This window comes from Saimiri boliviensis, chromosome 11 (assembly GCF_048565385.1).
Source record: "Saimiri boliviensis isolate mSaiBol1 chromosome 11, mSaiBol1.pri, whole genome shotgun sequence".
NCBI classification, from domain to species: domain Eukaryota; kingdom Metazoa; phylum Chordata; class Mammalia; order Primates; family Cebidae; genus Saimiri; species Saimiri boliviensis.
This window is the reverse complement of record NC_133459.1, coordinates 95,569,841-95,596,132: the sequence shown is the minus strand read 5'-3', so window position 1 is coordinate 95,596,132 and position 26,292 is coordinate 95,569,841. Positions and strand designations below refer to the sequence as shown.

The window sequence follows — 26,292 nt, the reverse complement described above, 5'->3', positions numbered from 1 at the left end:
AGGAGTTTTATAAGCTTTAGCTTTAAATTTTACCCTTGATTACATACAGACTGTCATAATTTAGTTGAATATCAGCAGGATAAATGAAGCCTCTTAGGAAAACACCATTGAGCCCTTCTAAATACTTGTGGTTTGGGGCCTGTGGGGAGAAGCCTGGAGGTGTGTGTGCACAAGTGTGCCCCAATCAAGTATCAGGAATTTATGAATACATCATAGTGCTAAGATACTTCAGAGTTCAGAAATGACGGATCTTGGGTCGTTTAGAGCAATTAGTAAATAGTGAGTGATGCTTTGTTTTCCACCGTGGATTGCCACACATCCAACCATCCAATGTTTACATCTCAACAATCCTTCACAGTTGTCCATTCATAAGAACCCCAATGCCTCGGAGCCCCGACACCTGTTGGTGATGAAGGGTGCCCCGGAAAGGATCCTGGACCGGTGCAGCTCCATCCTCCTACACGGCAAGGAGCAGCCCCTTGATGAGGAGCTGAAAGACGCCTTTCAGAATGCCTACTTGGAGCTGGGGGGCCTCGGGGAGCGAGTCTTAGGTACGCAGATAACCTGGTGACAAAGCGCCTGGGCATGTTTCTGTCAGGTAACCTAGTTGTAGACAGTTAACGAGTGATCCCGTTAACCTCTAAGACTTGTTGACCTTCCTGTACATCTTTCTGGGGCAATCCTCCTACCTGTTTATTTGCCTCCTATTATTTTGAAAACAGTAAGTGCTGGAGAAGTGTTCAGTGTATTGGGCTGTGGGAACTGTCCTGACGGTTCACTTCTGACTTGTACTTAGACCTTTGGTCTCAGGCTAGTCAATTCTGTTTGTTTTTTCTTTAAAAAAAAAAACAATGGTGGAAGAAGATCTTATCTAACCTTTGTTGCTATGAACATAAACGGTAAGCTTAAGTAAATTAAAGTTAATTCATGCTTAGTGTGTCTAAGTTAGACATAATTATTTCCTGACTGCCTTGGAAAGTGCTGAATTTACTTCAGTACTTAAGTGCGCAGTTCAGAACCAGACGAATGGTAAACCATTAGTCTGAGTTGCTACCTATTTTTTTCTACCCTGATAGCTACTGAGGCTAAGAAGTTCACTTACATTGTCTAATGTATTGGGAAAGTGGCATTTATAATATTTCGTAGGTTGATAATTCTTCCTGTTCTTAACTTGGGTAAATCAGACTCACAGTATCTTTAATATGTGTCTATCCAACCAAAGGACTGCTGTCTTCTCTTAAGTATTTTTCACTTCCCTACCTCCACCACCCCAAAGTGGAAGCAGTCTCTCTTGAGTCCACATGGCATATCATTCTATTTCAAAGATCATTGTAACCTTCATACAACATTGAAAGGAGTGCCTTGATTCTGGTATTGACTATACTAGATGATAAACCCCTTGGGCAGAATGCATCTGACCTGTACTTATCCTCAAAAGTAGCTAGAATGATATTGGTGCTCGGTAATATATTTCAGTTAAATGAACAAGAGAGCAGATATGGCCTTGATGTTTTCAGAGAAGGTAGCTGAGAGAGTTAATCCCATGATTTGCCAAATCTAAGTAATTGACTTTCATTACCAGTGGGCAAGTCTAGAACCCTTAATATCCCGGTGCTCAAAATTACTGTCATCAATTTAGTCTTCTCCACATGAAACAATTTACAATTCCTTTGAGGCTTGGTGTGATGGATTCTGTCCTTTGAATGTTTTTTTTTTTTCTTTCAGTGACTGTGTATCATTCATAAATGTTAAAGCCCTCACTCTTGTTATAAAAATAGACTTGAAAAATTTTCCAAACTAAACACTCCAGTGAAAGGTAGATGGGCTGAACAGGCTGCCTGCCATCACTGCTGTAGTACTAAAATTTTCAAAGGCTCCTGTCCTCTTCGCAGGTTTCTGCCACCTCTTTCTGCCAGACGAACAGTTTCCTGAAGGGTTCCAGTTTGACACCGATGATGTGAATTTCCCTATCGATAATCTGTGCTTTGTTGGGCTCATCTCCATGATCGATCCTCCACGGGCGGCTGTTCCCGATGCTGTGGGCAAATGTCGAAGTGCTGGAATTAAGGTAGTGCCAGGCACCTTCTCGGCTTCATCTCTTAGTGTCTTGGGACACCCTACTCAGTCAGTGTTGCCCTTTGAGGTCCCGATGGCTAGCCGTTTTATCTCACCTGGAGTAGTAATTTCTCATCTCCAAAGCTTTACTTGCAGCCAGAAAAGACCGAACAGTATTAAAATATGGTGGTGTAAACACACTAGGAATTTAAAATGTTTAGAAATCACTTGTTTAAAAAAGAAATGTAAGCAAACTAAAAAGAGCAAAAGACTTGAAGTTTTAAAATACTTGCATGATTCTAAATTAATGTGTCTTATGCAGTGAACGGCATGTTTTCTGTGTTTTCAGTTATTGTTAATGAGTGTTTGCTGTCCTCTGTGTATCTGTCTTTTTTTAAGTAGCTGAATATTACTCAAGTGTACAAATATCCTGTTCTGGGTATTTGATGTTTCTGTTTTTTACTCTCAGGATTTTTTTTTTTTTCTTTCTGAGAGTCTCACTTTGTTGCCCGGGCTGGAGTGTAGTAGCGTGATCTCAGCTCACTGCAACCTCCACCTCCCGGGTTCAAGCACTTCTGCTCCAGCCTCCTGAGTAGCTGGGATTACATGCGTGAGCCACCAGGCCCAGCAAATTTTTGGATTTTTTAGTAGAGATGGGGTTTCATTCACCATGTTGGCCAGGCTGGTTTCAAACTCCTGGACTCAAGCGATCTACCCGCCTCAGCCTCCCAAAGTGCTGGGATCACAGGCATAAGCCACCATGCCCGGCCTCCTCTCAGGATTAATACTGCCCTGAAAAGCTTTGTAGAAGTTACTCCCTCACCACCCCAACTGCTGCTTTTTAAAGTATATTCTAAGTATAATCACTGCATCAAAAAAATAACAGCTTTGAATTCTTGTCACATGTTGCTTTTCCCCCAAATTGGGCCAATTTGAGAATGATAGCCAGCAGCATTTTTTGCTGGTTTAAGTAATTTTTGAGTATTTTTACGTGACTGTAGAAGGAAAAAATAGATATTGTGTATGCCAGTGATTGTATACCAAGATAAAACCTGAATATTGGCTTTGTGTTTTCTTTCTGTGCATACATAGGTTTATATTTTTGGCTAATTGATGTTTCTTAGTTTTATGTTTGCATTCCTCTCCTTTTGATAATCTAAGCTGAATCATCCTTAGTATTTACTCTTGCCTGCTGACATGGAAGACTTTTTAAGGTAATTTACTTGACAGTTGCATTCACCACATTGTCTTATTTATTACAGGTCATCATGGTCACAGGAGACCATCCCATCACAGCTAAAGCTATTGCCAAAGGTGTGGGCATCATCTCAGAAGGCAATGAGACCGTAGAAGACATCGCTGCCCGTCTCAACATCCCAGTCAACCAGGTGAACCCCAGGTAAGGCAAGAAGCTCAAATCACAGTCTGCTGTGAACGAGCAAATAGTGATAGTTTAAAATCTTCAGCGTGGTTCTGTAACGGTTTGCATCTAGGCTTGCTCTGATTAGGAAATGTACCTGCACTGCCAGAAACCAACCTTGTCATTCCTAGGGAGGATTTTAAGTAAGAGCAAGTCATAATAACTAGCACTTAGATGGTATTTAATGTTCTAAGGGCTTGTTATGGTGACCTGTTATTTTCAGAGTGGGGAAGCCGAGGATTCAAGAGGCTTTGAAGTACCTCAGAACTGGTAAGGTCGTGCAGTAAATTCAGCAATCTGGCTTCTGATTTCATGCTGTTAGCCACTGACTCTACTGCCTAGCACCTAGCACCTTGTGCACTTTCCAGGTCCACACTATCAAAATAAAGTGAGGAAGGGATAATTACTTAGGTCGTTCATGCAGACATAGGAAACATTTGTCAATGAAGTAAAACAGGTAACAGCAAATTGGTTTTGTTTTAAAGTTCAGGCCCTTTCACCCTCTGTTAGGGTTGGGAGGGGTCGGTCTTGTATCAGCTCTGCCACTTTCTAAAACTTCATTATATTTCTTTTCTTTTCTTTCTTTTTTAAGATGGAGTCTCGCTGTGTCGCCCAGGCTGAAGTGCAGTAGCATGATTTTGGCTCACTGCAACCTCCACCTCCTGAGTTCAAGCGATTCTCCTGCCTCAGCCTCCCAAGTAGCTGGGATTACGGGCGCCCGCCACCACACCCAGCTAATTTTTGAATTTTTAGTAGAGATGGGGTTTCACCATGTTGGCCAAACTGGTTTCAAACTCCTGACCTCAAGTGATCCACTCGCCTTGGCCTTCCAAAGTGCTGGGATTACAGGCGTGAGCCACCACACTCAGCTAAAACTTGGTTACATTTCAATGTGTCTTAGGAAGCTAGGGAAAGGAAGAATACAGACAGGCCCCCCACCCCCCACAGGTGTCATGAGTCTCAAATGAGATAAAATAGGTGAAAATGCTTTGTAACCTGTGAAGTACTGAACACTTAATAACTTTCACATGCTGGGGAAAATTCCCTGTATGTTATGTGTATAAAGTGATCTGCATAAGGATATCCCCTCCTGAGGTAATGAGCACTGGGCTGGTGATGTGATTCGTGACTTTTTTTTTTTGTCTTAATTCTAGGGATGCCAAGGCCTGTGTAGTTCATGGCAGTGATCTAAAGGACATGACCTCCGAGCAGCTGGATGACATTTTGAAGTACCACACTGAGATTGTGTTTGCCAGGACCTCCCCTCAGCAGAAGCTCATCATTGTGGAAGGCTGCCAGAGACAGGTCAGCAACACGAGGGTCAGACTGCTTTGGGCACCGTTGGCTTTAGGGATCGGAGTTCCAGTGGAAATGGAGCAATGGTGATGGACACGTACCTGGCTGTATTGGACTCAGTATAAATAGGCCAGTAGGAAGCTCCCAGGCATAGAGAGGTGACTCATTAATGGTTTAGCAGTAACAGAAGCACTTTAAAGTCTGGGTATCCACTGTGTCCCAGAGCCTGACCCCTCAGTGGAGTCATCTGATATGAGGTCCTAATATTTGCAGTAGAGATGTGAGTGGCCAGGAGACTACAGAGCGTGCATACAGGAATGGGATTTTCTGGAATGCCACACACCAGAGTCATTGAGTAGCCCTTGTTAATGCTGGGATGCTGTTTGTTGTCACTTCTCCGTTGTTACTTGGTGTAGGGCCTGTGTGGATACTTGGCTGTGACGGTTCCCAAGCTACGTAGATGGGTCTCAATAGAAAAGGAGCAGTGTCTGTAATGAGGGCTCACTGTTTCCATCCCTAGAAAAAGTGGTTTGTATTCACCGGTCTTCCCTTTTCCGGGATAGGGTGCTATCGTGGCTGTGACAGGTGACGGTGTGAATGACTCTCCAGCTTTGAAGAAAGCGGACATTGGGGTTGCCATGGGGATTGCTGGCTCAGATGTGTCCAAGCAAGCTGCTGACATGATTCTTTTGGATGACAACTTTGCCTCAATTGTGACTGGAGTAGAGGAAGGTGAGAGCTACTTAAGGTGCACACCAAGATCATGTTCAGATACTGCCCATCGGCATCCATTTCTGTACACTTCTTGGATATGTTCAGTTTCCAGTGTGCTTGTCTCATAAGCTAACAGTAAAAAATCTTGCTTTCATAGGTCGTCTGATCTTTGATAACTTAAAGAAATCCATTGCTTATACCTTAACCAGTAACATTCCCGAGATCACCCCCTTCCTGATATTTATTATTGCAAACATTCCACTACCACTGGGGACCGTCACCATCCTCTGCATTGACTTGGGCACTGACATGGTGAGTGTCGCAACAGCCACAGATTGACAGTAGTGAGGTGTGAGCTGTGTCTTCATTCACTGGCACTGTGCTCCCGGGATCCATGAGGCTAGCATTGGGAAAAGAAATTCTCAGGACCCATATCCAGTGTGTGTCTCAGCCCCCGCGTCACAGAATCAGTATTACCACTCTTCAAGGCCACAGTTGACATCTGTTTATCAGATGGGAATCTTTATTTTTGTATAGTTGACCTAAAAGATTTTTAAATGGGAGGGCAAGAATTTTATAACAAAAGGTTCACAATATTAGTTTCCTTATTTTTGGTAACTCTAAATTCATTCTCCCCACCCCTCCCCAGGTTCCTGCCATCTCCCTGGCTTACGAGCAGGCTGAGAGTGACATCATGAAGAGACAGCCCAGAAATCCCAAAACAGACAAACTTGTGAACGAGCGGCTGATCAGTATGGCCTATGGGCAGATTGGTAAGCCGTAGCCTGGAGTAGGAAGCTGGCACATCTAAGGCATCCGAGGTGATGCTATCCACCTCAGGTCCAGGTTGATTTCGGAGGCTGCAAATCCAGGGTGACTTTCAGGTCTAGGGGTGAGCCTGTGGAGTTTCTCTAAACTCTCTTCCATGTGAGAACACATCTGTTGCTTTTGCCCAGTTACCTTTTGTGGAAACTGGTTTTTTTGTACTGAGCACCTTGAAACTTGGCTCAACTCTGCCTGAGAACTGAAGATGTCCTTCCTCACTGAGCCTTGCGGAACACAAGGCAGAGTTCTGAGGAATGTGTATATTGATGCACAGGCAGGTTTCCCTGGGGATACACACTTATCTGTCACTCACTTGGATGGAGAGTTAGGCACTGGAGAAGGCATACGTGTTTGAGGGTTTGGCTGGTAGGTCACCACCAAAGGGTGACCCTCCATCTGCCTCACGCTGGACTTTGGCCCCCGCAGTGGAGCATAACTAGCTAACAGGCAGTCTAGGTAGGTGGTGGGCAATCAGCATGCCATTCGTTTTTACATCCTCTGCCTAGGGCTCCTTCAAGAAAACCTGGTGAAGCCACCATGGATGTCTTCTCCTGGATTAATGGGTCACATAACTGAACATTTGGATAAAGTCAGACAGATTAGAACATTGTGCAAATTATGGCAAAGATTCACTGGACAGTTGTTGGCAACAAAGTAATTGGCTGGTGGCCCATCCTGACCTCCTCCAAGGCCTACTTTTGAGAGGAAGGAAGACTAGGTCTCGGGTGGTTTAAGATGAAACCCTGCCCCGAGGAACTTGGAGCAGTGTGGTTAGATTGAAGGAGGGTCCTGAAGGTGTGGCGGAGAGTCAGAAGACGCCACAGTGGCTAGAAAAATGGCAGCATGTAGGAATTCTGAGAGATGGAAAAGAACTTATTTGTCAGATTTTCCCCTAAGGGTCATGCCCTGATAGAGGCAGCTGGTCAGGTAATAATAGAGGTGGGTGTTTTGAGAGCAAGGCAGTCATGCCTTTGTGTAAGCATGTGTCTTTGTGTAAGCTCCAAAAGATGTCTCAAAAAGCAGAGGACCCCGAGATTGGAGTGTACCTCTGGGATGCTCCGTCCCATCCCTCATAGCCTGTGAGTGACCCAGCAGTTACTTCCTGTGCTTTTATCACAGTGGGAAACACTCCATATGTGCTGTTCCAGGCCTACTACAGTAATCAGCTGAAGGCTCTGCAGGTGCCCTTGTGTGTGAGGTTCTAGTAATCAGGTTGTTTTTCCAATTTAGGTATGATCCAGGCCCTGGGTGGCTTCTTTACGTACTTTGTGATTCTGGCTGAGAATGGCTTCCTCCCACTTCACCTGTTGGGCCTCCGAGTGGACTGGGATGACCGCTGGATCAACGACGTGGAAGACAGCTACGGACAGCAGTGGGTAAGTGGGCGCCTCTCCCCTGATCTATTCCACAGCTCCTCGCTGCCGCCGGCCATGCAGGTGAAAAGCCAGAGCTCATCTTCTGTCTTGCATTTCAGACCTATGAGCAGAGGAAAATCGTGGAGTTCACCTGCCACACAGCCTTCTTCGTCAGTATCGTGGTGGTGCAGTGGGCTGACTTGGTCATCTGTAAGACCAGGAGGAATTCAGTCTTCCAGCAGGGGATGAAGTAAGTAATGAAGGACATGGCAAGGCCTTGGCGCAAAGAAGGGGTCTGGTGATTTGTAACCCTTTGCCAGAAACACAACGTTTGAAACATACAGCCAGGTTTCTGGAATCTCTAGCTTATACAGCAAATATAGAAACCAAGAAATGTAATTTTCTCGTTTTTTCATCTGACCTCCAAGTTTTCAAGTACAGCTAATACATAAAGATGTTGATCTGCCACTTTAATGCATAGCATTAGAAGATAAACCTTTATTTGCATCTTTGAAGCTTTTTCTCCCCCACTTTGATTTTAGGAACAAGATCTTGATATTTGGCCTCTTTGAAGAGACTGCCCTGGCTGCGTTCCTTTCCTACTGCCCTGGAATGGGTGTTGCTCTTAGGATGTATCCCCTCAAGTAAGTTGACCCTCTTGTAGCCCCAGAAAGTATGAAATAGTATGTACGGCTTTCCCCCGCAACCATGACTTACAGTAATAGCTGTTATTTTCAGAACTTGGAGTGGTATGTACAAAAATTCTTCTGGATTGGAAAACTAAAAAATGTTGACATGTGCCGGGTGCGGTGGCTCAAGCCTGTAATCCCAGCACTTTGGGAGGCCGAGGCGGGTGGATCACGAGGTCAAGAGATCGAGACCATCCTGGTCAACATGGTGAAACCCCGTCTCTACTAAAAATACAAAACATTAGCTGGGCATGGTGGCGCGTGCCTGTAATCCCAGCTACTCAGGAGGCTGAGGCAGGAGAATTGCCTGAACCCAGGAGGCGGAGGTTGCGGTGAGCCGAGATTGCGCCATTGCACTCCAGCCTGGGTAACAAGAGCGAAACTCCGTCTCAAAAAAAAAAAAAAAAAATGTTGACATGTCAGTAAATCAGACTAGCAAATCCTGAGGTCTCCATGATGGCAGGTGGTGATTAGAATTTGGCCCAGGATAAGATGAAGCCACACAGGCTCTAGCTCCGTAGAATTGCTCAGCAGTGAACCGCATGGAGCACTCAGTCCAGTTGTCTTTAGAGGCCAACTGGGGATATGCCGGAGCTTAGGCATCCGGGCCCAAATCTTGATTTGCTTAATCACTGTCCAAGTCCTCCACCTTTCTTGGACTCTGAATCCTCTGCTCTTAAAGATGGCTGGAGAAGCGGATCTGAGGTCCCTTTTACTTTATAATCAGTCATGCGTAGATTTGATCACAGGAAGCATACTGTTAGACTTTGGCTTTAAACACAGTAAATGACTGCATTTCTGATAAACCTGAATTTGCAAGTAGAGGGTTCATCACACACTCTGTTAGCTTTCTGCAACACTGAGTATGTTTGGCGATACCTGGTAACTGGTTGAAGTTAAGCAGCTGCAACTTGATTGAAATGTGCTAAGCCACAGATTGCGGGACCCATTTGTTAAGTTCTTTCGAGAAAGCTTTTGATTTAAAGCATTAGTCTCCTTTGAATTCCTGTTGTCCCTATCCTTGCTCAGACCCATCTGAACCATCCAAGCTCGTTAGGTGAATTCAGTTTTCTTCCTCTGCCTTTGTATTTGGTAAGGATGCTTCCTCCCCTCGGGTCCCTCCTCCTGTTCCCTCCTACTCTGGCAATCCTGAGAGTCCCTTCAGGGCTGGTTTCCTTGGAGCCTGTCCCTCCAGAGCCTGTGCACCCACACCTCTTCTGTGGCATTACTTGTTACTTGTCATTTCACCTCCTTGCTAGGTTTTAATCAGGAAGGCATGGGCCACAGTGTTTTCCTTCTCTGTGCACCCCCAGCCCACTACACAGAGCTGGTATACAGCAGGGGCCAGCCGTGTCCAAGTTGAATTCTGTCAGCTTGGACCATTATGTATCAAGAGTGGGTGGGAAAGGTCACAGAGATTTCCAAAAAGGCTGATGGAAATCACACTGAAAAGGGTGCATTTCCATTTCTGGGTTTGTTTTTTTTGTTTTGTTTTTGCTACCACCCAAGAGATTGTTCTAACAGGTTCTGCCTAATTTTGGAAGGTGGTTCAGTTACTAGGTGACTGAGTCAAATGAGGTCATCTCTTAGCTTCTGTGGCAGACACACAGGAAGAGGAAGAGACCCCCGGGTCCCTGCCCAGGGACAGCCTTTCTCACCACAGCAGGGAGCTGGTGATCACATAGGCTGCCTGTCAGCAGGCTGGAGACTGTGTGGCTCAGTCTCCAGGCCCCTTGGAAGCCTCTGGGTTCAGCTTTTTCAGTCCCCAGGACCAGGACTCAGAACACTGAGCTGCATATCCCAAATACTGCTGTCAACGAGATTAGATTTGGGGATAAGCTGGTTTTGACCCACACTGGCAGGTCTGTATCTTCAAATGTCAGGACATTAGGCAGATGGTCTTAAAAGCTTCTTAAACACTTTGGAAATGAAAGAATCAAAATGTTGAGTTGCCCTGGGATGGTTAAAAGAAAATGTACTCTGCTCATCCTATAAACCAAGTCTTATGAAATCCAAACTGAAGATGAGTAGGGATTCGTTTCAAAATCTGCAGACGGATTTCTCACGCGTCTCTAGGCCCTGGGCACACGAAGTAGCAATCTGTTTTAAGACATTTTTATTTGTTCTGTTAATGACTCAGTAGTTAACTGTGACTGTACTTGGCTTCTCCTTTCAGGCTTATTATTTCGTTGTCACTGTGGTGACGTGCAGTTTCTCCCCTTTATCTGAATTGTGGTTGCGTGCATATAAATTGGTACCTCATTCTATTTCCAGACCTACCTGGTGGTTCTGTGCCTTCCCCTACTCTCTTCTCATCTTCGTATATGACGAAGTCAGAAAACTCATCATCAGGCGACGCCCTGGCGGTAATTATGGGCATTCTGACTTTGGTTGGAGGAGGAGTGGGAGGGGCTGTAGACGTACTGGCTTTTTGTTTCCACCAAAGTGAATGGGCTCCCTCAGTGGGCAGTCCGATTGGCCCAGGTTATTGGACCAGCACACTGACCCATAGTCACATCTTCAGAATGTAGATCTCAGTTACGGTTTGAGGAGTGGTCATTTTTAGACTTTAAAATACAAACCAAGTATGATTCAGTGAAAACCTGTCAGAAATCTGAACCATCTTTCCAGGTAACGTTGTATTCCTAAAAAAATTTAAATAAGTGTAGTTGAGGTCCCGTGTTGAATTTGGATTTTAGCACACCCAACCCCCTCATCCTCAGGCTGGTTTTTATCCGTTTTCCCTTTCTGTAATGCTGGAGTGAGGAAGACTGACTGTCATGTGTCTTGTCTGTCTCTCTGCCACCCACAGGCTGGGTGGAGAAGGAAACCTACTACTAGCCCCCCATCCTGCACGCCGTGGAGCACCAGGCCACACACTCTGCATCCGCTACCCACCCCCTCTTTGTGTACTTCAGTCTTGGAGTTCGGAACTCTACCCTGGTAGGAAAGCACCGCAGCATGTGGGGAAGCGAGACGTCCTGGAATGAAGCATGTAGCTCTATGGGGGGAGGGGGGAGGGCTGCCTGAAAACCATCCATCTGTGGAAATGACAGTGGGGAAGGTTTTTATGTGCCTTTTTGTTTTTGTAAAAAAGGAACACTCGGAAAGACTGAAAGAATACATTTTATATCTGGATTTTTACAAATAAAGATGGCTATTATAATGGAGTTTGTGCCCTCGTCGCTTCTTTGGTACAGATGTCTGTGTGGTCTGGAGCTCTGGTTTTCAACATACGAGTCCCTGACCGGTTTATCAGCATCACCTGGGAGCTTGCTAGGAAGGCAGGCCCAGACCCACTGAGTCAGAGGTGCATCACCAATGTGGCTTAGTAAGCCCTCAGGTGATTCTGATTTACATTCAAGTTTGAAAACCACTGGCTAAGAGGAAGCATTCTGTCCGTGCTCTCTTATTTGGAGTAGGTGAGCTTACATGAACCATTTTTCTGGGTATTGCCTGGGGTGATACGGCTGTAACTCTACCTCTGCTGCCTTAGCATCTGGCGTTTTGATGGAAAAGCACAAAGGATCTCCAGAGCCTCAGAGTATGATAAACTGCAGATGAGGCCCTTCTGGTCCAGTCTTAAACACAGACCACAGGCCTTCCTGCTTTTCCTCCAGAGATCACCACCGCAATAGTCTCCAGTGTCTCTAGCCCAGGGCTTACCTGAGAAGCAGAAATCTATCACACACAGTCTGCCTGGGCATGTGTGCTCATGGAAGAGTGGTTACCTTCCTTCCATATAACATGTTCCTAATTTAGCATCAAACGACACAATTTCAGCAAGTGGTTATGTGACAGCAGGCACTTAAGAAAAAGGTGAAAGAGATGTGTTTAGGGTCAAGTCTGAGAACACCTGCTTTCAGCGCTGCTGTAAAAGGCTCCTCTCAGTCTCAGCCATGAGTGGTGCGAGTGCTGTTAACTGCCCGTGCTTCTCCCGGGCTGTCATTGCCGAGTGTTGCCTCCAAGCAAACACAACGAGGAGTCCTTACCTCTGGCACTAAACAGTGATCGTGATCTGCCAGATGATCACAGTGTCTTTTTTCTCTGAAAAGCTTAACTGAGTCCTCAAGCTTGGTTGCTGTGCACCTCCAAGCTGAGGCAATGGGGGAGGGAGCAGGGGTGACTCCTATACACTGGGGCTGTGGTTGTTGCACCCACCCACTCCAGCCACAGAACTGGGAGGGGCAGGTGGTCTGGGACTCTCCGTTCTTGGGGCATTTTCTCCTGGGGTGATCTCTACATTTGTCTGCAATCTTTAAAATGAGCCATTTGCTCATACCAACTTGAGATTAAAGGATTCTGAGTGAGGTAGTAACAGTCCTCCCGGAAAGCACCTGACTGGCCTGGCTGTGATGGCAGGATCGAGGCCACTCTTGTGTGCTCAGGCTGGCACACTGGTGGTGTCCATACCTCGACTCCCTGTACATCTACTTCGAGCATCCCTGGAGAGGACCAGCACACATACACTGCTGTGATGAAGGTCATGGGCACTTCCTGATGCAGAAGAATTTGAAGCACTCTGAGACTTTAGCCTCTGAAGAGGGAACCCCCAGAAAGCGCTAAGCCAGGGTTTCTCCGACAGCTCTAAGAAGCCCTGATCTTCTGGAGAAACCCTAGATGGAGCAAGGCAGGAGGGAGGTTCTGAACTTCCCATCCGATTTTCCACCAGAACATTTCTACCTGATAATCCTTCGAATAAACTGTTTTACAGTGAAACATTTGATTTAGGAAAAGCAGGTAAGTGAGCTGCTCTTCAGGGGTAAAGCTGGGACCAAAGCCACGTCTGCTGTGGGTGAGAGCTTTCCTAGCTTTCTAAAAGCAGGAGGGCTTGGGCTCTCATTTCTACCTCTACGCTCAAACTCTCCCTCTGGCCCTGTCACTAGGAGCTAAAATCACTCCAGAGCAATCACAGAAGCAGCTTCTCACGATAACCCTCAGCACTGTCAATTCCCTGCAGACCTCTGTCTCTGACCACCCTTCTAAATGCCCTCAAAATACTTCTCACCACATACCTTTTTCAATATATGAGCCCTCACTGGTTATGTTCAACTTCTTACTGGTCCTTCTCAGCATTTAAATTGGAGTCTCATCCCTCTCACATCCTGACCCACACTTCTCTAACTATCACCCTTCCTCATGGACGAACTTTTAAGAAGTCATTGCCACTCCTCCTATTTGCTCACCTGCCAGTCATCCCTCTGCCTCCTCCAGCTCCAACACCAGTCCACCAAAATTGTCTGGTTGAGGTCACACTGACCTCCCGATGCCTCTGTTATATCTCTTCCATCCATCACACCCTTCAGGAAACCAGACCTCCCATATTTCTGTCATTGTCTCTGTGCACTCAGCTCTCAGCCACCTCTTCACCTACTCGACCCCTCGTTTCCTCAGGAAGGGCCTCCCGCCTGCTGTCCCTGCTTCATACTCTTCCTGGGATGATTTCCAGCTCTGATCTGGTCCTCTCCTGAACCCGATGTGTAAATCCAGTTGTCCTGGACGTACGCCTTTGTTCAGAGAGAGAACAGCACACTTGAGTCTTGGTGCCAATGGCAAGCCTAAGTTTGAGGTCCCACAAATAAGTATGCTTTAGGCAGTGATGACTTTTGGCACCCTACTGCCCAAGCCAGAAACTGGAAAGGTAGGTGAGCCCTCTCTTTTCCTGCTCTGCCCCACACCCCATTACTGTGGATTCCAATGTTGTGGTAGAGAAAATGGACTTGGCGTCTTTTACCAACATAGACACAGATAGTGACTCATCTTTGTGCTTCCTTTACAATATTTCATAGCTGTTAAAAGGATTGAGATTATGCATAAAAGGGAGTCTCATAGTGGCTGCTGTTCAGTAAGTCATTCTCTCTACTGCCCGTGTCCTTCACATCTGGGTGCCTGAAGCAGCCTTTTGGTGGTCTCCCTAATTTTTGCCTCTCTCTAATCCAGCAGTTCTCTTAAGTGTTTCTGGACCAGAAGCATCAGCATCACCTGGGAGCTTCTTAGAAATGCAAATTTTCATGCAGACCTATTGAATCAGAAACTGGAGGGGAAACCCAGCAATCTATTAAAAGTAGCTTTCCAGGTGATTCTGAGGCACAGTAAAATCTTAGCTATTGCTCTAATCCATCCTCCAAGCCAACATGGCTGCCCCTCTCCACTATCCGTCTTCACCCCGGACCCCAGCACATAAAACCCTGTCTGCTCAGCCATTCGAACTCCTGTGCAGTGCCACACGCTCTTTCCTCTGCCATCCCGCAAGTCCCTTCGGCATTCTCCCAACCCGCCCACCATCCCCCCAACCTTCATTCACCTGGTGAATCCACTCACCCTATGAACATGTCCATTAGGTCTTTGCTCTTTGGGAAACACTCAGTGGATCCTCACTTGTAGCACTTTCACTTCTGTTGATTTGTTTGTTCCCAGATAGACTGTGAGTTTCTAGATGACATGGACCAGGCTGTACCCTCACTAGCATCTAATGCTATGGATGTTTATTAGAGTAAATGGATGCATGCACATTTTTCTGTTGCCCAAACAGCCGTCATTTTAACAATTCACTCTCACTTTGAGTCTGCTTCTTGGCTTAGGGCTGACACTTCACCCAAGGGAACCCATGCCCTGGCTTGCCACCTGTCCGTGAGTTATGGCCTCTCCTCTCTCAAGACTTTGAAGTTACAGAGTGTAAGAATAAGTCATGCATGGAACTGCGGTGTTGGAAAGTTGAGTGGAGAGCCATCTGGCAAGCAAAGGTACTGGGTAAAGAAGAGATCCACAAAGACAGACACCAAGAAGGACACCAGCTCTGGATCTGCCTGGTTCCGGAGCTTTTGAGTCCCTGACCTGGGTTTCTAATGCTCTCACAAGAAGCCGCTCCCTTCCCCCAACTAGACTGGAATCTCCCATCAGATAGTTGATGAGTACTCTCTATTTCTTCAAAGAACTCACAATTCTAATTAATTATTGATATCCAGTTATGTAATTATTAATTTAATATCCCTTTTTTTCCTGCTAAGCTTTATGAGGTCATAAAGCTGATCTGTTCTTTTCCATTTTTATCCCTGGTGCTCAGCTCAGTGCCTCACGAAGAAAACTGAGCACTTAGCACAGGGGGTCAACACTCCCTCCTGAAGGAGGAGGGCACACAGGCAAAGTGACTTGTCCATGGTGTCCTGTGGTTAAGAGGAGGGGGCGAGGCTGGAACGAGACTGGAAGGAGTGGGTCTCACATTTCCCACCAGCTATGTTGTGTGCTGCCCTCCTGGATGAAAACCTGAGTGCACAGATGTTCAGGCACTCACAGTGGGAGGCACCTCCTGGCTGGGCTCAGGCTCGCTGGTGGGGCTGCACGGGATTTGTGCCCACAGACTTTCAAGAGCTGTTTCCTTTTCAGCCCCATCCCCTCACCTGTGTGCCCGGAGAGAGCGGCAGTCTCAGCAATGGGTTGGGGAGCCTGGATCCTGGGCATATTAGGTGGACAATGTGGGCAAGTCACATGGTCTCTCCAAGCCTCTGTCTGTAAAATGGAGATGACCCCCCGTTCTTACCTCAGGAGGCTATTGTGAAGACTATGTGAAGGAAAATGTGGAAAGGGCTTAGCAGAGTGACTGGCCCTACGTCATGGTTCAATAAAAGGTCACTCACCTCACACACCCGCCCATACACACGTCTCCACCACAAACTGTGCTCCAGGTGTCTCCTGAAGATAAACAGAGGGGAACACGCTGCTGTTCCCACCTAACAGACATAGCTACTTACTGTATAGTGGTTGTTACGTGCCAGGCAATGTCCTAAACTATGACTATTTCACAAGTGAAAACAACTGAGCCTCAGAGAAGTGAAGTAACTTGCCTGAAGTCACACAGCTACTAAGTGGCAGAGTTGGGCGAATCTGCCTTGAACCCAGACGGCTAGGCTCGAAGCCTGGGTTCCCAACATGCTAGGGAGGTGCTGGCTGTGGTGGTAGAAAGCACTACTAGGGGTCAAGAACAGGAGGAGGGCAGTGTTTGTATGAAAAACAAAGAACAGGGAAGGTTAGAGCTGGTGTTAAAACATAAGATCATGGAAAGTTTCTTGGAAATTAAGCACATGCTGTTGAACAGTTACTCAAATGGATTTGCCCCCAGGAGCTGCTGGGTGATCAAGCTGCAACTTGCGTAACTGGGAAGCGTGAAGGTGGGAGGCTGTAATCCCAGGCAAGCTCGGCACTGCCTCTCCTGTTAGGTGAATGGGCAGACCTGCTTCCCAGGCTGCGGCTGTCTGCGTACAGGGGTGTGTCCCTTGCCTCCCGTGGGCTGTAGAGAGGCCTCCTCTGTGTTCATGACTGTCCTTCAGCAGACAGAGGTGTTAACACTGTCCCTCCCAGCCCTGTCTTCTATAAAAAGCAGGGATCTCATCCCTTCTCATCTCTTCCCTTCCCCATTGAGGTCTCTGACGCAGTACAGTTAATCGGTGCGTAGGAAAGCAGAGCTGTTTACAGAGGTCATTCGTTAATGCAAAGAATGTTTTTGTAGTATAAATTATTGCTCTATTTAAAACCGCTTGCAAGTTTTTGTTGGTGGTGGGTTCTTTTGTTTTTGTTTGAGAGATGTGGTCTCACTCACTATGTTGCCCAGGCTGCTCTCAAACTCCTAGGCTCAAGAGATCATCCTGACTTGGCCTCCCAAAGTGCTGGGATTATAGGTATGAGCCATAGTGCCCAGCCTGGTTGCAAGTTTTTAAAGTTTTGCTAAAATGACAAGCATATGAGGATATTATTGCCAATTAAATATTATCCCAGAACGTACATTCATCCTTTACTACAAAAGTCTTCTGTGTGTTGGTTCTCTCCCAAAGAAGAGACAGCAAAATGCTCACAGCCAGCTCTTCACCCCATGTGCCTGTGGCAGGAGAGAGCCCAGGGTCCCTGTCAGTCACCCATTCCAATTCCCTTATCACTGGTGCCAACAAGGCAATGTTTTCTAAGGGAAGGGAAATCAACATTCACTGAACGTGTACAACTGCCTACAGCACTATTTTGGGGGCTTTTTATTTCATTTCATCCTATTAGGTAGCTAGAGGTAAATATAACCCCCACTTTGCAGGAGGAGAAACCGAGAGGTTAGTAACCTGTAAGAAGTGATAAATTTACAAAAGAAAAACAACCCCATCAAAAAGTGGGCAAAGGATATGAACAGACACTTCTGAACTGAGGATATGAACAGACACTTCTGAACTGGTCATTAGAGAAATGCAAATCAAAACCACAATGAGATACCATCTCACACGAGTTAGAATGGCGATCATTAAAAAGTCAGGAAACAACAGATGCTGGAGAGGATGTGGAGAAATAGGAACACTTTTACACTGTTGGTGGGAGTGTAAATTAGTTCAGCCATTGTGGAAGACAGTGTGGTGATTCCTCAAGGACCTAGAAATAGAAATTCCATGTGACCCAGCAATCCCGTTACTGGGTATATACCCAAAGGATTATACATCATTCTGCTATAAAGACTCATACACACATATGTTTGTTGCAGCACTGTTCACAATAGCAAAGACTTGGGACCAATCCAAATATCATCAATGATAGGCTGGATAAAGAAAATGTGGCACATATACACCATGGAATACTATGCAGCCATAAAAAAAGATGAGTTCATGTCCTTTTCAGGAACATGGATGAAGATGGAAACCATCATTCTCAGCAAACTAACATAAGAACAGAAAACCAAACACCACATGTTCTCACTCATAAGTGGAAATTGAACAATGAGAAAACATGGACACAGGGAAGGGAACATCACATACTGGGGTCTGTCAGGGAATGAGGGCTAGGGGAGGGATAGCATTAGGAGAAATACCTAATGTAGATGATGGTTTGAATGGGTACAGCAAACCATCATAGCACATGTATACCTATGTAACAAACCTGCAGGTTCTGTACATGTATCCCAGAACTTAAAGTATGATAGTTTTTAAAAAGTGTTTGAGCACATCTATAAGCTGTAATCTTTCCACTAAATCAAGCTGCTTCCCATTAGGGACATAAAAGAACCCTGTGTTGCCACTGGTAGTTTTTATCTCAACATACTCTAAAGCCAGAGACTCCCATATAATAATCGGGACTCATCAGATTCTTGTGGGTCCATATACTTGAGCAGCTAGCTAGGTATACTTATTCCAAATAAATAGCTAGTAGTTAGGCATGGCAGAAACTTATTAGTTGTTCAAGAAACCATACCCCTTCTTCTTCCTAAGCACTCACCACCTTGAACACATTTCTCACCCCACCTTGTGGAGGTACAGCCATGTGTCTGTTCTGAGCAATGGAACAGGAGCTGACTTTATGTACATATCACTTGCAGGCCTGGCCCATATGCCCTTCCACAAAAAAGCATTCTCTTTCTATACCCACCAGCTGAATGGTGGAAGAAACAGGAAGGCCCTCAAGCAGTGGTTCTCATCCTTGGCTGTAGATTGAAATCACATGGGAGCTTTAAATAACCCCATTGGTCAGGCTGCATCCTAGACCAATTAAAACAGATGCTCGGGAAGTGGAACCAGGCATCAGGAGTTAACAAAGCTTCCCAGGTGATTCCAACGTGCTGCCAAGGTTAAAAATCACTGCCTCAGAGAAGTGGTTCTCAAAATGCATCCCCCAACCAGCAAGACCAGCAATGCCTGGGAACGGCTTAGAAAATGCACATCCGCAAGCCCCATCCCAGACCTACTGAGTCAGAAACTCTGGGGATTTGCATTTTAAGATGACTCTGATGTATACGGAAGTTTGAGAACCACCGCTCTAGAGGAAGTAAGCCACAAGACAGAAGGAGCCTGCTCCTGAGTTGCTGCTTGGAGGGGGACCATGGAGGAGATCCACTCTATCAGGAACACCCATACCGGACTGTTGTGTGAGAAACCCACTTTTACTGTGTTAAGCCATTGACTCAGTAGGTACGCATTTATGTAGCTTATGAGAGAACACAGAAGATTGGAAGGTGGGGTCTACGCAGTGGTGTGTGGGAGCTGGGTCACACCAGCTCATTTGTTAAACTTTCAGGAATTTTGCAAACCAGGTGACTTCTCATTGGTAACATTAAATTGGCCAAGGTTGGAATCGTTACACCATGGAAATCATCAAATGCTACAAACCAGGACTTGTTTTCTCAGAGAGCTGGTTGTTAAACATTAACCAGCACACCACTGGGACTAAGCATCAGAGAGTAGAAAGGAGGATGATGGTACAGTGGCCCTGGGCTGTAATGAACCATCAAAGGAAATGCCATTACGTGAAGCTCCCTAGGCCCAGCCCACACTCAGGCTTCTCTTGACAATACTGTGTCTTTGCCATGTCCTTGTATTTAGAGATTCTGGAAGCTGAGAGAGAAAGACTGTGGAAGCAGAGTGGTGAATTGTCAGAACTATCATTCAGGTTAAGAACTGATGGGTTTCAAGCAGGGTTTCTCAATTGCAGCACTGTTAAGATTTTGGTCAGATGAATCTGATTGGGGATGGGGAGCGTCATTCTGTGCATTGTGCATTTTAGCAGCCTCCCTGGGCTCTACCCAGTAGATGCCATTAGTCACCCCTATCCCTCCAGTTGTGACAAGGAAAAGTGTCTCCAGATACTGTCAAATGTCCGTCCACTGGAGGGGTAAAACCACCCCCAGCGGAGAACCACTGATTAAGAACTACCTAAAAGGTAAGAGACATCCCCACAGGGGTGGGCTGGGCCTCAGCCTACTATCTCAACCCCACAATTTAGGGAAGATGTTCTTGGATTCAACTGCAATCACCTGCTGGCCATCTGCAGCTGTTTCTACTAATCTCTTTCCAGTGTTCCCTATCTCTCTGATCACTCCACTCCCTTCTCAACCACACAGCTCCCAGAGGTTGTACCACCACATTGGCTCTTGGTTTGGAAGTGTCTGATGGTGCTAGAAAAGTATTTCAAGTGTGTTAACTTCTCTCCTCAACACCACTGGCCTCCATCCCTCTTCAAGATAGTATGGTGCAGAGATTGAGAACACTGGTTCTAATGGCAGCTGGTCTGCCGGGATCCTTGCTCTGCCAAACTTTAACTCTGTAACTTTAGACAAGTCTCTTAACCTCTCCGAGCCTCTGTTTCCTTGTTAATCAAACAGGTGAAAATACTATTTCCTACTTCATAGAGTTTTGGAAATAAAGTGAGATAATACTCAACAAACATTGGCTACTGTTTTTCACTAAACAGGTTTTAGAGCGCACCCAGAATGGTGGGCCCTGTGTCACATGCTGGGGACACAGAATTGAGCAAAACAAACACAAGAGCCCACTCCCTGTTACAGTCTGGTGGTGAAGATGGTGCAATGAGCAGGTCTTAAGATGATGCGTCGTAAGTCCCAGAAGAGGAAAATCCCTTGGTACCACAGAAAACCACAAAAGGAGTCTAACCAAGCCTCAAGTGTTGGGAGGAAGCTCCTGGGGAAATGAAGATGGGTGCTGGGCAGGCCCTGCTCATTGCCTGCCAAATGCACACGCCTTCCCCTGGGTCTTTACCCATCCCATGCTCCACTGGGGTATCACAATTTTTCTGGGCCATTTACACTTTTTTCCATTTATTTATTTACAAAGCTATGGAACACTTCGTGAATCTGCATGGCACCCTTGCACAGGAATCATGGTCATCTGTGTGGTTCCAATTGCAGCATATGTATGTCCAAAACCAGCACTCTTCACTTTTTTACACCACACTCAGCTCTCCTTCCTTCTCCTAAAAAGTAACCAACCATTTTAATGTTCATCTTTTTAGTTCAATGTGTTCTTGCAACATGGGTATTGTGTGTTTAAATTTTTATCATGAAAATTCTCTAAGGTGCACAGAAGTAGAGATAATAATATCACAAACCTCTATATAGCCATCACCTAGTTTAAACGATTTTACCAACATTTTGCCAATTGTGTTTTATCTAGTCTCTCCCTTCCATCCCTACTTCTTTCTTTCCGAAGCATTTTAAGACAATCCCAGACATTGTTTCACCCATTATACATCTCAGTATGCATCAACAGAAAATGACCTTTCAAAAAAATTCACAACCACCGGATTTTTTTTTTTTTTTGCTATGAGTACTCCATTACTTCTAACTGCTGCACAGTACTTTGTCGTATGCATGCACCATATCTGACCTATTCTTTTTCACAATAACTGACACTCAGGTGGTGGGCAACTCCCTTCCACCACCAATCAGACTGCGGGAACATCCTTATACAGGTCTTCTCAGGGCTTTTGTGAGAACTTCCCCCGGGGCAGAACTGTGGGTCACATGATATATTCATTGACATCATTTCACCAAGAAGACCAGACTGCCCTCCAGAATGGCTGTACCAGTCCAGTCTCACCAGCAGCGTGAGGTTCCCATCACCTCACAGCCTGCCAATCACTGGAATTATCCACCTGGCTTTTTTTCCTTTTTTTTTTTTTATTTCACTTTTCTCAGACCTCACAGTTTTCTATTAATAACTGTTTTCAGTCTAATGCACGTAGTCTCATTTAAATTCACATTTTTGATGATTATCAATGATTTTGAGCATTTTATCGTATTTTATAAGGTTTTAGGGTTAATTCTTCTATAAATTGCATGTTCATATCTTTTACACATTTCTTCTATGGGACCGCTGTCTTTTTCCTGATTTGTAGGAATTCCTGTGTATTCTAGATATTAGTCAGTTTTAGATATTGCAAGCATCTTCTCCCATTCTGTCATTTGGTCCTACTTTTTTTTTTTTTTTTTTTTTTGAGACGGAGTTTTGCTCTTGTTACCCAGGCTGGAGTGCAATGGCGCGATCTCGGCTCACCGCAACCTCCGCCTCCTGGGTTCAAGCAATTCTCCTGTCTCAGCCTCCTGAGTAGCTGGGATTACAGGCACGCACCACCATGCCCAGCTAACTTTTTTTTTGTATTTTTAGTAGAGACATGTATTTTTAGTAGAGACACCATGTTGACCAGGATGGTCTCGATCTCTTGACCTCGTGATCCACCTGCCTCGGCCTCCCAAAGTGCTGGGATTACAGGCTTGAGCCACCGCGCCCGGTTTCAATTTGGTCCTACTTTGATCACTTTTGTATGCACCTTTCTCTCTCCTCTTCAGCTCCAGGGGGATTTCCTGCTCAGTCTTACCTACTCATGGGACTCCTAAACCCCCATTGCCAGTGATGGTAGGAATAGAGCTGTGACCAATTCTCTACTGAGATAGTGAATTCAAGCCAGAGGGCTTCCAGAAAAAATTTCTTCACTCTTCAGACACACAAGAAGATCCAGTCTCTGTCTCTCCACCCTGAGGTTCTCTGGATATGACACGAAGCGTCTGTAACTATCTTACTACCAGTCTGAGGATAAAACCAACCATGAAGGCATGGTACGGTTGGTGGCAGAGTATAGACACTGTATCAACCACCATAGAGCCGGTACCACCTCTAGACTTCCCTTTAAGTGAGATAATAAATGTCCTCCACATCTAAGTTAGATTGAGCCAGGGTTTCTGACACCTGCAGTGAGAAGGATATGGCCAGATACAGCCTTTAAGTCAGGGGTTTTTGAATCTTTTTTTTTTTTTTTTAATCACAGTCACCAGCAAGAATTTTTTTTATATCACGATCCAGCATACACATAACTGAAACAACACTTAACTTCATGGTGTCTAATGTGCTCAGATAGCCTCTTTTCTATTTCCTTTGTTCATTTTGTTTTTGTTTTTTGGGAGGGTATAGGGGACGGTAATGCTCGATGTAACCTGTTAAATTAATTACAGAAACTACCAATGGGTCATGACCCACAGTTTGAAAAACATTGCTCTAGGTCTCAGGCCTCTGAACTGAGGCCTATAAGAATAACAGGCTTTAGTCAAGGAAGATCTGGAGCAGGGAGCAAGAATGGTGGGGGGTGGGGGTGTTTTCTAGGAAAGAATACTGTGCAGAAGCCCTCAGCAGGATGGGGCCAATCAGATACCTCCCTCCCCGAAGGGTGACCACAGAGTGAGCCCTTGATAAACCTTTGTTGATTGGTTGTATTCCCTCCCAGGGTGCCTTTCTGCCGCCTTATTCTATGAATAGATGAGAGCTCTTATCTCCCCTCTGCCTGACCCTCAGAACACTGTGGGCCCTGAAGTCTGCTAATTAGAGATGGCTGGGAGGATTACTACGGCCCTGCTCTGGCAGCTGCACCCACCTTTAAATTCAATATCCAGCACCTGCAGAGAAAGGGGTCACCTTGATAAGCCCCCAAGACAAAGCAGGGAGACAGACAGGGTTTGTTCTCAACAGAGCACTCACCCTCTGAATACAGTTTTTGTTTAAGCCCCAAGGCTGGGAACATTCCACAGCCTGGCAAACTCCCTGTCTCCTCAAGGTCAGTCCTTCCTCAGCATTCCTCTTTGGAAACGTCTCCCACGGCTGGCCCTGCTCCTGCCCCCTGGCTTTGGGGGCAGTTATATAACTCTTAGGAAGACCTAGAAATGTAAGCATATGGTGTCCTCAATTCCCAGCACAGACTTGCGGTTTCACATTTTTAGCTGGTGCTGAGAGACTGGCTTTCACACACAAATACACACACACACACACGCGCGCGCGCACACACACACACACACACATCCCTGACTCATAACTACATTTCTGCTGCAGTACTGCAGGTTTTTAAAAAATGAAATCCTACATCTGGAGCCACATAAGGGTGAAAGCATAGGATATTCTGTCCCAGTAACTGTAGGGATGGAAAGGCCTCTGAGGCAGGACACAGAGGCCATATCACAGTGCCACTGGAGGGCCAGGGCTCCTAGCACCCCTGGCTTTGGCTCTGAGAGTTTGGCTGCTTGTAGCTGAATTCCCTAACCAAAGCCTGTCATGTCAAGCTCACAAATTCAGCATGCATCTATTATGTGTTTGCGCTGACTAAAAGGTGAGGGAAAGAAGCCTGGTTTGGGAGGATGGGGGATACTCAGAAAATATGTTCTGCAAAATGTTTTATTAGAGGTTCGGAAAATTAAGATACAGAAAGCATTTTACTTAATGAAGAAAATAAGGGTCAACATTTTCAAAGGAGTACAGTTGTTAAGAGCAAACTGTTTAGAGTCAGGATCAACCCAGATTCACATTCTGGTTCTCTGCAGTTTACTAGCTGTGACCTTCAACAAGCTACTCTTAACTTCAGTCTTAGTTTTCCAATATGTAAAATGGAAAGAGCATTGTGAGGGGTGGTTGTGAGGATTAAATGAGATCAGAGAGTTCGGTACCATGACTATAAAGAGAAAGGGCTCTATAAATGTAGCTGGTCCTACAATTCACTTTTTTTTTTTTTTTGAGACAGGATCTGACTCTGTCACCCAGACTGGAGTGCACTGGCATGATTACAGCTCACTGCAGCCTCGACCTCCCAGGCTCAAGCCATCCTCCTGCCTCAGCCTCTGGAGCAGTTGGGACTACGGGCATGTGCCATCACGTCCTGCTAATTTTTGTATTTTTTTGTAGAGACGGGATTTTTCCATGTTGCTAGCCTAGTTCACAGTTTGAAACTAGGCTAGCAACATGGAAAAATCCCGTCTCTACAAAAAATCTGCCTGCCTTGGCCTCCCAAAGTGTTGGGGATTACAGGCATGAGCCTCCACGCCAGCCAACAATTCACTTTAAACACAAGTGAAACACATTTCATTAGACAGTGGAATGGATTTACGTCAATTTTCTTTTCTCTTACTTTACAAAGTCTGATTTCCTGAAGAGAGGAGACAGGAGTAAGCTAGTCAGGCCTTGAGTTAGCTGTTTGCAAGAAGCTTAGAGTGTGCCACTTACCTAGGGGTTGTAGGGCCTGTACTGCCAGTAGGGTTGGCTTTTAGGGGTGCTGCTCATGGTGTATGCTGCACTTGTTTTCTAGGATTGGGACAAGTGTCCTTGAGCTCCTGGCTTTAGAGACCAGGTTTGGGAACTGATGGATGCAGCAAATGCAAACAGACAGCAAACAGGCCAAAGAGGAGATTCGTTCACTGAAGAGGGCCCTGGTACAGTACTGTTGAGGTGTGGGGGCTGCCTGGATACCGCTGGCTCCTTCGACTTACACAGTATGTCTCCTCTCGCTCTTTACCTGCACTCACAAGAATCGGTGCTAAGGGTATGTGCCCACCACAGTGCAGCCTGTCCATCACCTGGTGAAGAAAGAATTGCTACCATTTCCTGAATCCTAGTTAAACGCCAGGTTCTTCCTCTGAATGTTTTCTCAATCCTTACAACACACCTACTAACTCCAGTTTACAAAGGAGGGGACGTACCCGCAGGCTGTTGCAGGCGTCTGGTTATAAGGGCGGTGGCAGTAGAGAAAATGATTTATTTTAGCCCCAGCTGCCGTGCGAATCCCTTTAGATATCATCTCATTTGACCCTTTTATCAACCTGCAGCACCATCCTCCATCTAAAGGGACTTCAGACCTCTCCGCCGTCCACACTGCCCCCTGCTCCGTGCAGCAGAGTGGACCGGGGCCTTTTCGTCCGGTCTCTGACTGGTCACCTGGAAACCGGCCTTTGGGCCGGGGCTGTGCCTCTGTCCTCAGGCTGGCAGCCCGCATTAGGATCGGGCACCGTGATGGGCACTTTCTTACCGCAAATGCACGACGTCACTCGGCCCCCACACGGCCCACGAGCTGGGCACTGTCACAGAGCCCTCTCGCAGGCGGGGAGGCCAGGCCCCGGCCCCGAGGATGCGCGGCTCAGGTGGGAGCCACACGCCGCGCGCATGGCGTCTGGGGGCGCGCGGATTCGTCTCCGCGCTACGGCGGCCGCCGAGGATCAACCCGCGGAGGCGGCGCTTCGCGGCGGGTCCCGGGCCTGAGGCTGAGTGACGCCTCCAAACCCGGCCCAGCCTCCGCCTGCAGGGACAGCCGAGGGTCCCCCGCCGGTAGCCTGGGCTGCCACCTGGGCTGCCACCTGAGCGTGCGCGCGGCTCCGATCTCC

General features: G+C 46.3%; 1 protein-coding gene and 1 long non-coding RNA gene across 2 annotated transcripts in view; one reads left to right on the top strand and one right to left on the bottom strand.

Annotated features, from left to right (window-relative positions):
- Positions 1–11,524, top strand: part of ATP1A1 (ATPase Na+/K+ transporting subunit alpha 1) — a 31,465-nt gene extending 19,941 nt beyond the window's left edge. Inside the window, exons 12-23 of the mRNA XM_039460844.2 lie at positions 359–551; positions 1,893–2,068; positions 3,318–3,454; positions 4,630–4,780; positions 5,335–5,503; positions 5,643–5,797; positions 6,135–6,258; positions 7,541–7,686; positions 7,785–7,915; positions 8,208–8,309; positions 10,629–10,720; positions 11,167–11,524. Coding sequence (XP_039316778.1) covers positions 359–551; positions 1,893–2,068; positions 3,318–3,454; positions 4,630–4,780; positions 5,335–5,503; positions 5,643–5,797; positions 6,135–6,258; positions 7,541–7,686; positions 7,785–7,915; positions 8,208–8,309; positions 10,629–10,720; positions 11,167–11,195 — 1,605 coding nt within the window. The 3' untranslated portion in view covers positions 11,196–11,524. The remainder of the gene's footprint in view (positions 1–358; positions 552–1,892; positions 2,069–3,317; positions 3,455–4,629; positions 4,781–5,334; positions 5,504–5,642; positions 5,798–6,134; positions 6,259–7,540; positions 7,687–7,784; positions 7,916–8,207; positions 8,310–10,628; positions 10,721–11,166) is intronic.
- Positions 11,446–26,087, bottom strand: LOC104652268 (uncharacterized). The gene is made up of 2 exons (XR_012512505.1): positions 25,941–26,087; positions 11,446–23,808 (listed from the first exon to the last, which is right to left on the bottom strand). It is a non-coding gene; the product is annotated as an uncharacterized LOC104652268 (long non-coding RNA).
- Between the last annotated feature and the right edge of the window lie 205 nt (positions 26,088–26,292).